Consider the following 15517-nt stretch of genomic DNA (forward strand, 5'->3'; position numbering starts at 1 on the left):
AAAGTGCGTTGTTGTAATTTTGGAATACAGACGTGGAAAATGAGTCACTCTAAACTACAGTAATGTTTCTATATTATTCATGCAATGTTTGACTAAAAACACTGTGCTCAAAACGATACTATAAAAATATAATTCATTTAGTAATAAAAAGTATCAAATCTTTGTTGAAAACTCACCTGCTGTGACGCCAAAAGCCAGTTCAAAACAAGCCACAGAAAATGAATGGTGACAGGTCCAACAGGTTTATTCCACCTCTTTGTAAAGGCTGATATTGAAGTTAATACGGATTGTTTTCTCTCAGTACAGCAGCACTGTTTCCATGGCAATAAGGCGTCACGAAATATACGGTAAATCACGACGCCCTCGCCTCCTCATCAACAAAGTGCTACCCTCTCAAGTTTGCAATAAAAGCTGCTTCCGCGTGTGTTTGGACCTATATCTAGTGTGTAAAGTTTGTCTGAGTGTTTTCCTGTGCTCCTATAAGGAGATATGATGAAAAACGGCGTGCCACCGCACTGTCGAGCTGATGCGGGGTGAACATCACATCAGACGGAGTGAGTCATCCTCTCTCCCCGCCGTGATCCACCGTAAATCTAATCATCAACCTGCTTTCCCCGCCCACAAAGCCACTTCCACGCTCAGATTACATTGATTCACATGCTCAAAACGTAAACACGTTTCATCTGCAACTAAATATAATAACTTTAACATTTTAAAGACGTTGATTGAATAGACTTGAATGTACTGTTTGCAGCAGAGGGAGGGGCTGATCCCTCGTGACGTTGAATGGAATACCGTCACCATGTGACGCTGACGTAATTCATATTTTGGTGAGAGACCCGGAAGTGCGCAAGGCGACGAAGAGCGAAGCCCAAAGGACTGAAGTTTACTTCGTAAATTTCGTCTTCATTTTGTTTCTTTTTCAAAAGCTGTTTGACGATTTTATTTTTACACCGTTGGGTTCAATTACAGTCGTGTCAAGATGCCTAAAATGGAACGTATCCTTTGAAATGTGGTGAGAAAAACAGGTCGCTGTGGTGTGGTGACAGTTTGCTGCTTTTCGTTCATAACTATTCAATTTCTTGGTTTTGCAGGTCATATGTTAGCTAGAAACGTAACAAAATAAGTCAGCAATTCGCCTGACTGATTTACTTGACCTGGTTTGCTTATTAATACAACTATTTCAAGGCGACGTATCGATACAGATGAAGGCCTTTACACTTAGCTTGCTGCTCGGTTGCTTGGTATGTCCCTTTATAATAGATCCATAGCGTATGCAGAGAGTGACACACTGAAACATAGTCTGAACAATAATACCACGTGATACATTTGAGGGGCCCGCAGTTATGGAGTGGGGGTGGGGAGTTTAGGTGTCCGAGCGGGGGGCGACAGTATACAGTGTTTATTATTAAGGTTATGGGTGGTATGAGTTTTGTTGTTGTCGTAAAATATGGCTGTATCGGCCGAATCAGCAACCTTGAGTGAAACCCAGCCCTGGTCTGCTTGGACCAGGAGGCATCCGTTAAAATGTATAAACCATACAACTTGAATTGCCCTTCAAAACTCAGGGGACAATTCAAGCAAATTGAGCAGTTCGAATACTTTTTTTTAAATGGAACAACTTGATGATGTCAGTACAGTTTAACAGGAGGATTGTCAAGTAGGGCCAGCTGATCCTGTGGCAGGGTACTTTCAGGAGAGTAACTGCCCTCTGGGCTAAAGTATACATCCTGTGTGTCCTGCTGTCCAGGACATCACAGCCAGCACCTACGGGGAGTCGGGTGAACTCTGGAGGTGCAACATGAAAGCCCTCTTTTAAACTTTACTCTGCTCTGTTGTTTCATTTGGTCATTCCCTCAAAATATTTGCATGGTCCTCTGCCTGCCACATTTGGTATAAAATGTAGCATTTCAGAGATCTGTAGCTTCATGCAGGGCCAATTCAGGGTTGCAGGGTTCAATTCACACAATCCAACAGACTCTAAGTTGGCTTTCAATTTGGCCAAAATTCCCAAATATTGACAGAAAATTAGGGATGCTGTGCTGGTAAAAATCCACATTGATTGACCCTAGTATATTTATAAGTAAAGTCATCTAAGGGGCTGGTGTGTGTTTTTCTTTAACTCCACTCCACAGAACATCTTTTTAATTTAAAGTTTGCTGCCAAAGAACTCCAAAGAAATGCCAAAAAATGTGAGAAAGAAGAAAAGGCAGAAAAGTCAAAAGTAAAAAAAGTAAGTAGAGCAGTAAAACTTTTATCTCTGTTTTAGGATTTGTTAACCTATCAGTACTCTTTTTCTTTAGGCTATTCAGAAAGGGAATGTGGAAGTAGCCAGAATTCATGCTGAAAATGCCATCAGACAGAAGAACCAGTCTCTGAATTTTTTGAGAATGAGTGCTCGAGTGGACGCTGTGGCAGCCAAAGTCCAGAGCGCTGTTACAATGCAGCAGGTATTTGTATGAGACATACAGTGTGTTATGACAACCTTTTGGATGTTTTGTCAAATTTATGTCTTCAATTGAGTAGTATCTTCTCAAATCCTGCTCTGGCACATAAAAGTCAAATTAAAGTGTTAAATAACAAAATATGAGAAAGAAAAATCAAATCGTATATTCAGAATATAAAATACAGTTAATGGAATTTTTGTTAATGCTATATAGGTCACGAAATCCATGGCAGGTGTAGTTAAGGGAATGGATGCTACTCTAAAGAGCATGAACCTGGAAAAGGCAAGTAAAACAAGAAATCTATTCCTATAAAAAGTCTAAAATAAACAATAACAACAATGCCATATGACTGTGTTTAGATTTCCTGCCTTATGGACAAGTTTGAGCAACAGTTTGAAACCCTGGATGTTCAGACGGCCCAAATGGAGGACACCATGAGCAGCACCACCACGCTGACAACACCACAGGTACATTTTTGAGGTTTATCACAACATTTTTAATCAACATTAATGTTAGTAAATAAGTATGATTACTGTTTTTCAGAACCAAGTGGAATCACTGCTGCATGAAATGGCAGATGAAGCAGGGTAAGGCTTTACACCACAACCTACATCTTAAAAGTTACCAAAATCATAATATTGATGATCTGGTAATTATTTCAGGTTGGACCTGAACATGGAGCTTCCCCAGGGACAGACTGGATCTGTGGGAACCAGTGTGGCTTCTGCTGAACAGGTACCTAATCTTTGATAGTTCCTCTACAAGTAGATTGCTTGGCTTCTTTCATGATTTGCATGTTTTCTTTTTAAGGATGAACTATCTCAAAGGCTTGCTAGACTTCGAGATCAAGTATAAATGTGGACTACTCTTGACTGCCACCATCAACCTTTGACATGCTGTACACTACCTGATTATAAACTCCCAACCACCTCACATTAATCTCTCCCGTCTCAACATATTAATGTCTTTGTCAGGTTACTGTGCGGTGTGTTTTTTTAAATTGAGGCTTGTCTCATTGTCAGGTTCCTGTTTTTTAAATTGAGGCCTGATTTGTTTCCCTGTTCATATTGTTTTGGAAGGAACTATTCTTTCAGTAACTTGTAAATACTGTACTAGTTCCACTGTATATCAACCTGTGTGTTATCATTTACATATATTTCTGATACTATTGAGGTGGGCCATGTTGAGTATAAGATCAGCTTTGATTCAAAAATTACTATTAAGCAAAAAGCAAATATCAAAAATGTCTCATAAGTCCTCAGAGTATTTCTATTTATGATTACGTAGGTTTTCATATGCATGTATGCAGCTATATGCACTCATGATTTGATTAGGTGAATACATAAGCTCTGGCCATATTATTTTATTTGTAAGGTTTTTAAATAACTTACTGGAATTGTTTCTGGTTCCTGTCTTGTTTTCCATTTGACATGGAATTTGGTAAAGGGTTAACGCTTGGGGAACAAAGAAGTAGCTAATAAAATTTTATAATAAGCTTCTGTCTTTGGTATGTTTCCACATACAGTTAAGATAATCCACAAGATAACTGAGATTCCATTTGTGGACATTTTATACATTTTTTAGAATTAAATTAGGGTGTTCATAGTGAGTACAAGTGATTTCTCTAGGGGTGTTAATCTGATCTAATTATGCTACTTTCTTGATGTTCTTGAGTGTATTAACTACGCAAATGAATCTCTAAAAATATTTTACTTCATGTGTTAATTTTAAATAGGAGATAAGATACGGCATTTTGATGAAGGCAGATTTTTATCTCTAGGCTAAAGACAAATACAGAAATGTTGACCCTTCCATAGATATCAGTCTTTACGAGTCTTACACACAGTTCCTTTAAGTGCGGTTAATTTATTTTGCCTTCAGCCGCCACATTCAGGATTGTTAAATATTCAGGATGACATAGCATTTTAAAGGATCTTGCTACACTTTTTTTAACGGCGTTTCTATTTTATGAGTAAGATTCATACCCAGATATGTCAACACTACTTTGTTTCATCGTAATTATGCAATGTAATGTGTTATATTGATCTAGTACTGCTCTGCGGGTTGAGGAGGGGGAGTTGTTGGTCATGTGACTTTGGGGTAAACAGGAAGCAGCTGATCCTTTACTGTTTCTGCGAAGTAATTAATATAAGTGTAGCCCTGAAATCTCATCATTTTTACAGTACCAGCTACTTGGGCAGATTTAAGAGCTCTACGCGGGTGTGGTACGTGGACTTTGGGAATTTTAGGTGAGAGAACGTTCCATTTTGCTTACACAAATCTGACGGATGTCGCGTTAGCTAACTTAGCATCGCAAGCTAATATGTTCATGTGAAAGTAAAATAAAACAGGTTGATTCCAAATGTTTGGTTTACAGAGTCGCTGTTTTGTTGTACCAATCAGAGTTCACATGTCTAAGTAGCTGTCTGTACACGTTGAGGGTTAAAGAGTTTTTGATTAAACAGATTTGCGTTTTGCACCTTGGTGAAAATGACAGTATGTTTGTTCCGCAGCTCAGAGAGGAATTGCAAACACTGAAGTCTTCTGACCCGCAGCTCCTAGAATTTGTACCGTGTTTACTGAGGGGGATGTCAGGTTCAGCAATGAAGAAAAAGGTACAGTTGAAGCTTCATCATTTATTAACAACAACATGCCATTTGACACATAGGATGACAACCATTTCTGTGTTTTCAACCATGGCTTTATTAGACTATTACATTCTTACATTTATTCTGGTATTTTCCAATCTAGCAATTCCCATTGAAACTCTTTGGATGTACAAACTAATATGTGGAAGTCATTGCTAATAACATTGCTTTTTTTTCCCTTTCCTCAACCAATATTCTTGTGCTAATCCACTATCTGTGTGTCCAGGTGTTATTGATGGGGAAAAGTGGTTCCGGGAAGACCAGTATGAGATCCATTATCTTTGCCAATTATATAGCTCGGGATACAAGGCGTCTTGGAGCCACAAGTAAGAAACACCACACCCACAGACATATTGTTTTAAACTAACTCTAAAATTTCTATTATTGTTTTAGTTGACGTTGAACACTCCCATGTACGATTTCTTGGCAATCTTGTTCTAAACCTTTGGGATTGTGGAGGGTAAACTACCACTCAACATATTATTGATTTGAAAATACTGGGTGATTGCATTTCGAACTTACTTTTTCCTTGATCATCTCATCAGGCAGGACACATTTATGGAAAACTACTTCACCAGCCAGAGGGACAACATTTTCCGAAATGTAGAGGTTCTCATTTATGTATTTGATGTTGAGAGTCGTGAGTTGGAGAAGGACATGCATTACTACCAATCATGTCTTGAGGCCATTCTGCAAAACTCCCCTGATGCCAAAGTCTTCTGTCTTGTACACAAAATGGACCTGGTACAAGAGGACCAACGGGATCTGGTGAGTCCACAGTTGATAAAATGTTGAGGGAAATTGTAGTGTGTTTTGATGTTGTTGCTTTAAGGGGATTGTAAACTCTGATGAATCCAAAACATGTGATGAAATCTAACTTACTCTACTGGAAGTAAAGAAATGATAGAGATCTCGTTTTACTAATGTGTTACAATCACATAATGAGAAGTAATGTCTGTGTAATCCCTCAGTCATCCAGGTCTGATCCATAGCAAAAGACGAAGTTTAAGAGAACAATAGCAGGGTTGTTAAAGGTTGAATAGGGTAGTTTCAGCTGAAACTGGAGACAATAGCTGTTTACAGCTTCAGTGTAGTTAGCCCCTTCTTCAGATAGCTGGTGGACATGGCCTTATATCTATCTGGCCAGAACTGAAGAAGAGGCTTGGATGAGCAGCGAAACGTCTTCACTCTTACAACTATTTGAACTATTTGAACCAGTAGTATTAGTAAAACTATAATATACTTTATACTCAATATTTATCAGTGGACACCTTTTTATTTATTTGTTTTTTCTACTTATGCTTCAGATTTTCAAAGAGCGCGAAGAAGACCTCAAGAGATTGTCACGACCATTGGCGTGCACATGCTTTAGGACATCGATCTGGGATGAAACGCTCTATAAGGTTATAAAACTTCAGCTGTCACTCTGTAATGTTTTTATTTATCTCCATCATATTCATCTAATATAATATCATACAGGCATGGTCAAGCATAGTGTATCAGCTCATCCCCAATGTTCAGCAACTGGAGACAAATCTGAGAAACTTTGCTCAGATCATTGAAGCAGATGAAGTTCTTCTGTTTGAGAGAGCGACTTTCCTGGTTAGATCCAACAATTATATTTATAGTAATGCATATACAATATACAAGTAGATTAAAAATAAACATAAATGTGATCATGATTATTCTGCCCTTTTGTTTTTACAGGTGATCTCTCACTATCAGTGCAAAGAGCAGCGTGACGCACATCGGTTTGAGAAGATTAGCAACATTATCAAACAGTTTAAACTCAGTTGCAGGTGAGTGCAGTGACCACATCCTCATCAGTCCTCACACTGAAACCACACACACAGTTCCAATGTTGTTATTTTTTTCAGTAAACTTGCAGCTTCGTTCCAAAGTATGGAAGTTAGGAACTCCAACTTTGCGGCCTTTATTGATGTCTTTACCTCTAACACTTATGTTATGGTCATCATGTCAGATCCATCCATCCGTAAGTACAAAAAAAAAAAAATCAAATACATGTTTTTAAATTCTGTCTTTTACATACCGTCCCCATCTAAACCTGCTCCTTTTTTCTGCCCTCAGCCTCTGCAGCGACGCTCATCAATATCCGAAATGCTAGGAAACACTTTGAGAAGCTGGAGCGGGTGGATGGACCCAAACACAGCCTGCATATGCGAATGCGTTAGCCTAAAGTTCACATGGACGCTCTCAGCCAATCACTCAGGCCACAAACAGCACATTGCGATTCAGTTCTGAAAACACAAGTAACTCTTCCTCTGTATTTTCACATTCAATCAAATGTTACCAGGGGGAATAATTTGTTTTGGTTCTGTTTTTTGATTGTGTTTATTATAAAAAGTGATATATTTTGTCACGTCAAAGAACACAAGTAGTGATAAGAGAGACAGCTTTTGGCTACACTTGGCATTTGTCATTTCTTTTCTGGCACACATTGTAATTGTGTGAAATCATTTACAAATGAGAAGCAGGTAATGTTGGACTTTTAAAGATATGTTTGTACTCTTTTAAACAAGTATAAACTATATGCAAAATCTATTAAAATGTTCTTTTTCTTAATTAAATAATGTGTGAATTATTTACTGAGACAAATATTGACAAATAAGGCCAGCAATACTAATAGCTGCAGTGGTATCTGTTGCTGAAGCATAAGTTGTACTAGCAGTTGTTGGATACAGTTGTCACACAGATCGCATGTTTAAGGTTGGGCCAAGTTGTATGAGTGTGCACTGTAGTTAAAGAGATTTATTTGACTGTTGCGCACCTGTTTGACCGGCTGCAAAGAGTTGACAATGTGACATGAAGTGAGTCATGTGATATTTAAATGTATTTAAATCTGAAGAACACTTTAAATTCAAGTGTTGTTAAAATAAATACACCCCATCAATTGAAAATATGTGCGTAGACCATAAACAAACCTATTTACTCATGATCATAAAACCAGACCTAAGAGACCGCCCTGGGTTCTGCAGTGGCCCACTTGACAGATTAGAAGCTTTGAAGGTAAAATACACAAAAAGTAAATTAATTAAATTGCTTTTTTGTCATGGACTTGACATGGACACTGAATTACACTCTCAGTGAAATTAAATATTGTGTGTTAATATTATGTCTATCTAAAATTATGTACGATTTACCACAACCCAGTGATCCAGTGTGCACTCCTTGTAAATATTTCTTAAAAAATAAATATCGCTTGTATAGAACCCCCAATGAAAAGACTGTGCCCATAGAGAGAGTGTTAACTCTGTAAATATTACATTGTACCGGATGAATCCAAATCAGATAGATGTTATCTCATAAATTCAGGATATATTTAGACTCCTTTCTTCATTGCAGGTAAGAAGAGCTGTCTGTGACCCCTCGTTCTTACCTCCAGGGTTGTGGCAGTGCCCTCAGCAACTCCTTTTATTATGTCCAAGTCTGCAGCAAAAGCCATTGTTCAAATGCTTATCAACATTTCTCTTGTGGTTCAGTTGTATCCTGGAATGTGGAAGCAGGAGGAAGGGAAAATCCCCACTCTGGAGCACAGAGCAAGACTTTATAATAATACAAACAGACAGGTTTCCCTTTTTAGTATGCAAAAAATTGTGTTGGACAGTTACAGAATAATAGAAAATGTTGTATAAATTATAACTGTGGCTAAAGTCTGACAAAAAAAAACAACAGTTAAGATAATGTTTTAAAATAGGGGTATGGGAAGTTGTTTAGAAATAAAGTTTAAAAAGTAAAAAATGTGGACTTTTTTCAATATTAGACCAATATATTATGCATATGAAGAGGAAAATATAATATACTGTATATTACTTACAAAGAAGTAAACTATTTGGATAGATGTATTCATTGGGAAAAAAAGCTTGTATTCTGAGATACAACATTACCTCACTGGACTGGCCTCCCTTGAGGAGCAACAGAGCATAGTGTACAGAACCACTGCACAGAACATCAGGAGGGTGAATCCCCAGCTTATGCATGTTTACAAAACTCAGGCAGCTTACTTTTCGTCATAAGGAAATAAATGAATAAAAGAGGTTCAGTGACATGGCAGTTTTATCTGACTTAAATATATTTATTCATATTTGATGATAAAAAGCTCAAATTGTTGGTTAAACTACCTTTTCCTGTCTCGCTGTCTGTGGACCCACCCTCCCCCTTATTAGCTGTACAAGTGTCCCCCTCATCATCAGCCCCACAGTCTGTCTGATTCAGCTGCCTCTCCAGCAGAGTTATTCTCTGCTTTAACCTTTGCTGCGTGTGTGTGTATTCATTGAGCAATCGTGCAAATCGAGTCTGCAGAGTGTCTAGTCCAGTCTCAAGTCGCTCCACTTTGTCTTCAGTATCCTCCTTCTCCAAACCACCACTTTCTGCATTCTCATCCAAAAGACCTTCTTTCATTAAAATCTCTCTACCTCTTTCCTCTAATACAGTTTTGCATCGGGATACTCGGTCACTGCCTCCATCAGGTCATCTTTGGAGAGACAGAAGAGATCAGAGTAGCCCAAGCTGCGGATATTAGCTGTCCGGCGGTTGCCCATTTTACTTCCTTTAATGTTGAGAATGCTTATTTCCCCAAAACAGCTCCCCGCAGTGAGGAGGGCATACTGCGTGACTCCATCATCAGCCACTACAGCCAGTTTACCTTCTTTTATAATGTACATCTCCTTTCCTATGTCACCTTTCCTGCAAATGTAGTCGCCAGGACTGAAGACCTGTGGTTGCAGTTTGAGGACAAGTTCAACCAAAAGTCCTGCTTCACAATCTTGAAAGATTCGCACTTTCTTCAATGTCTCAAGATGTACATTTATAGCAATTTCTGCTCGTAGTTTGTTGGGAAGGTTTTTAAGCACTTCCTGTTCATCAACAGCTTTTTTATTAGTCCACAGGTAATCAAACCATTTAATGACACGTGTTTCCAGATCTCTGCTGACTTTGCGAAAGTGCATGTAATGTTTTATTGCATCAATTCGAGCTTGAAATTCAGCGCGTGTAGCATTCATGTTAGCTATCATTGAGCCAACATTTCCAACAATAGTAGCAAAGATTAAAACACCAACAAGAAAATCAAAGACAACAAATAAGTACTCTTCATCTCGTACTGGAGCAGGCATTTCGCCAATAGTGGTGAGAGTGAGGGTGGACCAGTACAGACAGTAGACATAACTGTGTTGTGAGAGAGGAGAACTCTGGTTTGGAGGAGTTGGGGAAAACCCAGGAATCTGATCCAAATCCCAAAGACTTGGAGATGCGTAGTAAATGCAAGCATTCCAGTGGATGATGACCAAGATGTAGAGCACCAGGTTACAGATGCGAAAGATGTTGGATAGTTGGTGCGGGTTTCTGTACGATCGGAAGAACTCAAACATTCGGGGGAAGCGAAGCAGGACGGTTGAAGCGGAGCTGGGGGGTGTGGATCCCTGTGGCAATGTAGGCCAGGTCTGTGGGCAGCATGGACAATACATCCAACTTAAACTGCAGCGTGCGAACATAACTGTCCCGAAGCTTTCCATGGTCCTTCACCAGTAGACCTTGTTCCAGAAAACCTAAGAAAATTTGAGTAATGGTAATTCCATGCATTCATATGATTATTTATTTAAGAAGACATTACAACATAACATAAAAAGACAATTTTTCATTATATGCCCCCTTTAAAAATATAGTACCTGGCTGAAGTATATCATATCAGTCTAGGATTTTAGTTCCTCCAACATTGTTTTTGCTACTGTTGCTATTATCCGTTTCCAAGTCCAGATGTGTTTTAGCTTTGACCTCATTTTGATTTAAAGCACGGAGGACTTTATTGGCAAATCCTTACAAGCATATTACTCCAAACCAGATGCTCCATTTTCATCAACTTTACCTGTGCGGAGGCGAACACAAGTGTCCATCAAGTACACCGTGTCAGAGAGGTAGTCCAGTACCAGCCAGCAGACATAATTATCCACTTGTAACTGATCGAAGCAAGCCCTGTGGATGTAGATGAATAAAACAGATTAGGAATTACATGTATCTACGGGTGCAATCATTTTACACAGATTACCTTGCAACTACAAGAAACCAGTTGTATAAGACGGCGATGGCAATAACAAACAGCCAGCGATAGTATGCATTGTCAGATGGAGACACCACAAACAAGTCCCACTTTCGCCTAAAAAGAGAAAGCTACAGTATGTGAAATGTTTTTCTTTTATCTAAATTCTATAGCAAGGCCCACAAAATTAAGTGAAGTTGTAGTTTCACATTTGGCACGTCACCTCCATGGAAAAAAGTTAAAACTATACTTTGAAACTTTCTCTATGGGGATAGATATGTTTTATGTCATATTGTGGATGATTATAGCAAAGAAAACATGAAAAGGAGCACGAGGAGGTCTTCCTCCAAGTCAAATAAGAGTTTAGGTTTGTGGATACCAACCACAAGTTACCAACCATAAGTTTGTTTTATTTATTTTTTGAAACCTGTTCCCTCTCCCCTCACCTGGCCTTTGTTCAGGCTCATTGGTGCTCTCTGGTCTTCTTCTGTCAGGCCAAAGTTGGCCACACTATCATGCAGCAGTAATGCAGATCTAGTGGTCAAGTGTGAGAATACAACAGGGACGGGACAGCCAATCTAAGTACAGATGGTGACTTTAACTTCACAAATGACCTTTCCCCTTTTGTATTAAAAAAAACCCCAAAACATAATAATACATTTTCTTGGATACAATATAAGTTGTTGTACTTTTTAGGATTGTGTCTGTTTTAGCTTCTTTTTCTACTTATTATTTATTAGACATAAAATAAAAATAGTGTTCTGATGTAACCAGTAGCTACATTAAGTGATATATGGACCATTCCTATCTCCATTATCTCCAATATAAAATGGGATTAACCATACTTTATGATGCCTTTGTCAGCGCCCTCTTGTGGGTTGTTGCTACTGCGGCTCGGGGCAGTTCTGAGTTCAGGACCTCGGAAACGCTCCAGGAAGGAGTCAGGCCGCTCCTCTTCCTCTAAAAGACTTCTGTGTGCCCACTCACGGAGTCTCACCACAAGGTTCACCAGTCTAAAACAAACATTAAATACAAGCTGTTCATTATTCCTTATGTGTGACTTGTGTAGCAATCATCATCCATGTATAGTCCACAAGCACAATTTGTAAATAAAAACAAAAAGAGAAAGATTATAAACATATAATTCACTTCATGTTAGTTTTCAGTGATGACATGACTACACTTCTCAGTAACTTATCAATACATATTGTTATCACAATCCAAGTCAATCAAGCAATATGGTCTTATGTTTATAATGACCCAATCCAACAAAAGCAACACTATGGCTGGTTGATGTTTCAGGAAAAACAAAGTTTTGCTGTGGGGCTTTGCATACTTTATTACTGTACAGAGCCTCCTGTATTACAACTACATTTAAACTAGAGGTGGGCAATTGGCCTATATCAAAATATGGGCAATATTTTACATTAATTTTACAGTCAATTCACATTTTATTTGATACTTAAACCTCAAGTAATGCATTTAAACACACACATATTTCTGTTGAACTGGCATACTATCTTCTGAATATCATTACCCACCCACCCCTACTTCAGAGAGGCACTTTCAGGATTATTTACAGGCATTTTCAGGGCATCTTAGTGTTACCTTGAGACAGCGCCTCTCCTTTGAAAAGAATTTCTCGACTGGCCTCCATGTGGGTCCAGTGCTGCCACTCTCTGCAGCTCAGAGCATGTGTCATCACAGACTGACGGCACCCTGGAAACATGATAAATATGTGGACTTATCTCTACTGCATAGTTTCATATCATGTTTTAAATTTCATCCACATATTTATTATCAGCACTTCACCTGCTGAGGATGCTCTCTGCTCGTTCGATCTCATCGTCTAAAGTGGTTTTGACGGACAGGTTATGAGGTGACCGGTCCCTCTCCGCTGCCTGGCCTGTCATCTTCATCTACAGTCAGTCATGATACAGCGCCCTGTGTAACACATGTTTTTTGGAGTGGTATGGAGTGGACGATGTGACACTATGTAACTTTTCTAGAAGAAAGTCTACCACATGCTTGTCTCCATAGAGAGTTTATGGCTTTGCCTGGAATGTTATACAAGGTTGCACTTTTATTGTCGATATTACCTGGAAATTATGCATTCTTTTTGCAAGTGGGCTTGGATCTCCGAATAAATGACTTTTAACTTGGCCTCTCAGATTACTCAGCAAATAAATTATATTTCCATGGAAGGGGCAGGTGGCAGACACTCAATTACGCAGTGAACCTTTAATATGATCATTTTATTGTAGCCAGATCATGTAAAGCTATGTATGTTTATATTAGCTTGAAAAGGAAAATAAATCATCTGCTTCTTTTGAAAGTTCACACTTAATTGTAATTGGGTGACTGTCACAGACTGGCTGACCAATAGGAGGTTTGGATGGTAAAGTGTAGAGCTACATTAAAGAGAAAATGTGTGAATCACGATATGGCAGTTTTATCACAATTCAATTTGTATATCGCCATATCACTCCACCCTATGCCAGAAAGCACAGTTTATACAGGAAATCTCTGTGTTTGTGCTGTGTATGGAAGATGATAGTCTGGAGACTACTAAGGACCAAAGGGACTGTCTGCTACATCCCTGCACAGTACCAAGCAGTTGTTTAGGTGACAGTTACATGACTGAAACAATAAAGTACAGTGACTTTAAATCCATTTAAGACACGCTCTGATAACACACCTCTATACAGCCGACTGATGATAAGCTGTTTAGACAACTGTTACCACTGTGTGTGACTAATTGGTGGATCATTAGTGAAAACACTGAGATGCAGAGGCAGCAAGCCAATCAGCTGCTCTCCCCCCGGAGCATCCTCACTAGGAAACCGCGCGCTGCAGCCCCAGCTCCGTGCGTAATACAATCATTTACACAGAACTAGGCATTTAACAATTATATATTTATTACCAAATTAGTATTTTTGAACTAGTTATCGATATAGGGTTGTAAAGAAAGAGAAACTGTAGAGAAAGAGGGACAAGAAATAGAAGAAAAGACCATATTTTTGGTTTAATTATCAATGGTAACACACAGAGGAAGATTGGGTTATAAATGGGCACCTATTTCTATTCCAGAGAATTACTTTTTATAGTTTATTCGTTTGTCCCAGGTATTTGTATATTGAATTGGTTTATGTCAGATGCCTTCCCTGAGCCTCATTTTATTCAGGTTTATGACATATGGCATCATTACCAATGGCTTTGGACTCCGTGTGGCTGTTTAATTCTAACTAATAAATAATCTGATCTGATCTAGTCCAGTTACATCAAAAAAAAAAAAAAAAAAAAAAAAAAGTTTCTTACCTTGACCTTCCTTTATTCACTCCCAAAGACTTTACATGTCTGAAAACAAGAGCATCTGTCCCGTGTATCCACCTGTTGTCTCCTCTCCAAACGCACCAGATCATGCCCGTGTCTCGCCTCAAACACTTCGGGGCGTTGTGTGGATCATCATCTTGTAGCGTTGCCTCCTCCTCAGTCGCTCTTGTGTCTGGAGAGTGTCTCTGCTTCACCTGAGTGAGGGCTTCACTCTGTGGCTTTAACTGAGGTGTATCCGGCGGTACTCGAGAGGCCGGTGGCGCGTGGGGGAGCGGAGACGCCCCGAAGCACTCTGGGAAATGTAGGCGTTTGTAGAGGCAAACGTGTGCTTTAAACCGGGATGGCTCCGGGGAGGATCTCATACTGTCATTCTCATTTGATTTTAGATGATTTGGAGACATTTCTCACAGTGAGAGACAGGAGGATACTGGACAAACTGCTCTTTTATAGACACTCTGGCTCACCCACTCCGCCAGACTGTAGAGAGACAGATGAGGCCTACAGGCTTTAGCTCAAAACTACATTCATTCCATACTCTATACAACTGTACATCAACTAACCTTCATCTAAACTAACATAGAACCTAATATCATGTCAAACTTACCATTTTCCTGGTTTCTCCTATCCTACTCTGAGCATAGAACCTTGTTTATCAATTAATAGTAGACTTGATCATTTAATACATTACATTTACAAATGAGCCTATGATATTTCCAATGGCCTTTCAAGTCAAACATGGCTTTACTTAGCTTCTTTTGTCTCCAGTGTGAAAACATGGTGTTGCATAATTCAGACTGAGTGGCTTAAAATGCAAACGTGAAGGGCCCTTGTGTGTCAGCTCCAAGACAAAAAAAAAGAAAAATAAAAAATAAAAAATGCAGACAGAAGCTTCAAATATCACAGTAGTCAATGAAAAAGAAATCAATTTCTTTTGGCACTGATTGTTCAAAAACAGGCAATTTAGTGTATTGGAACAAACTAAACGGCACAAAAGGGGAAGAACATAAAAATGAGGGAAGTGGTAAAGATAAGAGGCA

The 15517-nt window shown here is 38.9% G+C and overlaps 3 protein-coding genes across 3 annotated transcripts; 2 read left to right on the plus strand and 1 right to left on the minus strand.

Annotated features, from left to right (window-relative positions):
* Positions 1 to 812: 812 nt before the first annotated feature.
* chmp1b (charged multivesicular body protein 1B) lies at positions 813 to 3380 on the plus strand. The gene is made up of 8 exons (XM_033978693.2): positions 813 to 998; positions 2136 to 2233; positions 2304 to 2450; positions 2661 to 2729; positions 2807 to 2914; positions 2991 to 3034; positions 3110 to 3182; positions 3258 to 3380. The coding sequence occupies exons 1-8, from the start codon at positions 983 to 985 to the stop codon at positions 3300 to 3302; spliced, it is 600 nt and encodes a 199-aa protein (XP_033834584.1). The 5' UTR covers positions 813 to 982; the 3' UTR covers positions 3303 to 3380.
* A 1138-nt stretch (positions 3381 to 4518) lies between these two features.
* rraga (Ras-related GTP binding A) lies at positions 4519 to 7686 on the plus strand. The gene is made up of 10 exons (XM_033978680.2): positions 4519 to 4696; positions 4961 to 5062; positions 5322 to 5421; positions 5489 to 5555; positions 5641 to 5863; positions 6403 to 6498; positions 6575 to 6697; positions 6803 to 6894; positions 6973 to 7088; positions 7184 to 7686. The coding sequence occupies exons 2-10, from the start codon at positions 5036 to 5038 to the stop codon at positions 7285 to 7287; spliced, it is 948 nt and encodes a 315-aa protein (XP_033834571.1). The 5' UTR covers positions 4519 to 4696; positions 4961 to 5035; the 3' UTR covers positions 7288 to 7686.
* Positions 7687 to 7817: 131 nt separating this feature from the next.
* cnga2b (cyclic nucleotide gated channel subunit alpha 2b) lies at positions 7818 to 14905 on the minus strand. The gene is given in 15 exon segments (XM_033977809.2): positions 7818 to 7895; positions 8493 to 8542; positions 9235 to 9546; positions 9549 to 10278; positions 10280 to 10365; positions 10368 to 10436; positions 10439 to 10466; positions 10468 to 10500; positions 10502 to 10659; positions 10977 to 11083; positions 11157 to 11264; positions 11993 to 12160; positions 12756 to 12866; positions 12960 to 13091; positions 14466 to 14905. Coding segments are annotated over 14 exon segments (2145 nt in total). The 5' UTR covers positions 13067 to 13091; positions 14466 to 14905.
* Between the last annotated feature and the right edge of the window lie 612 nt (positions 14906 to 15517).

The sequence above is a fragment of the Periophthalmus magnuspinnatus genome, chromosome 14 (assembly GCF_009829125.3).
Source record: "Periophthalmus magnuspinnatus isolate fPerMag1 chromosome 14, fPerMag1.2.pri, whole genome shotgun sequence".
Lineage (NCBI taxonomy): Eukaryota > Metazoa > Chordata > Actinopteri > Gobiiformes > Gobiidae > Periophthalmus > Periophthalmus magnuspinnatus.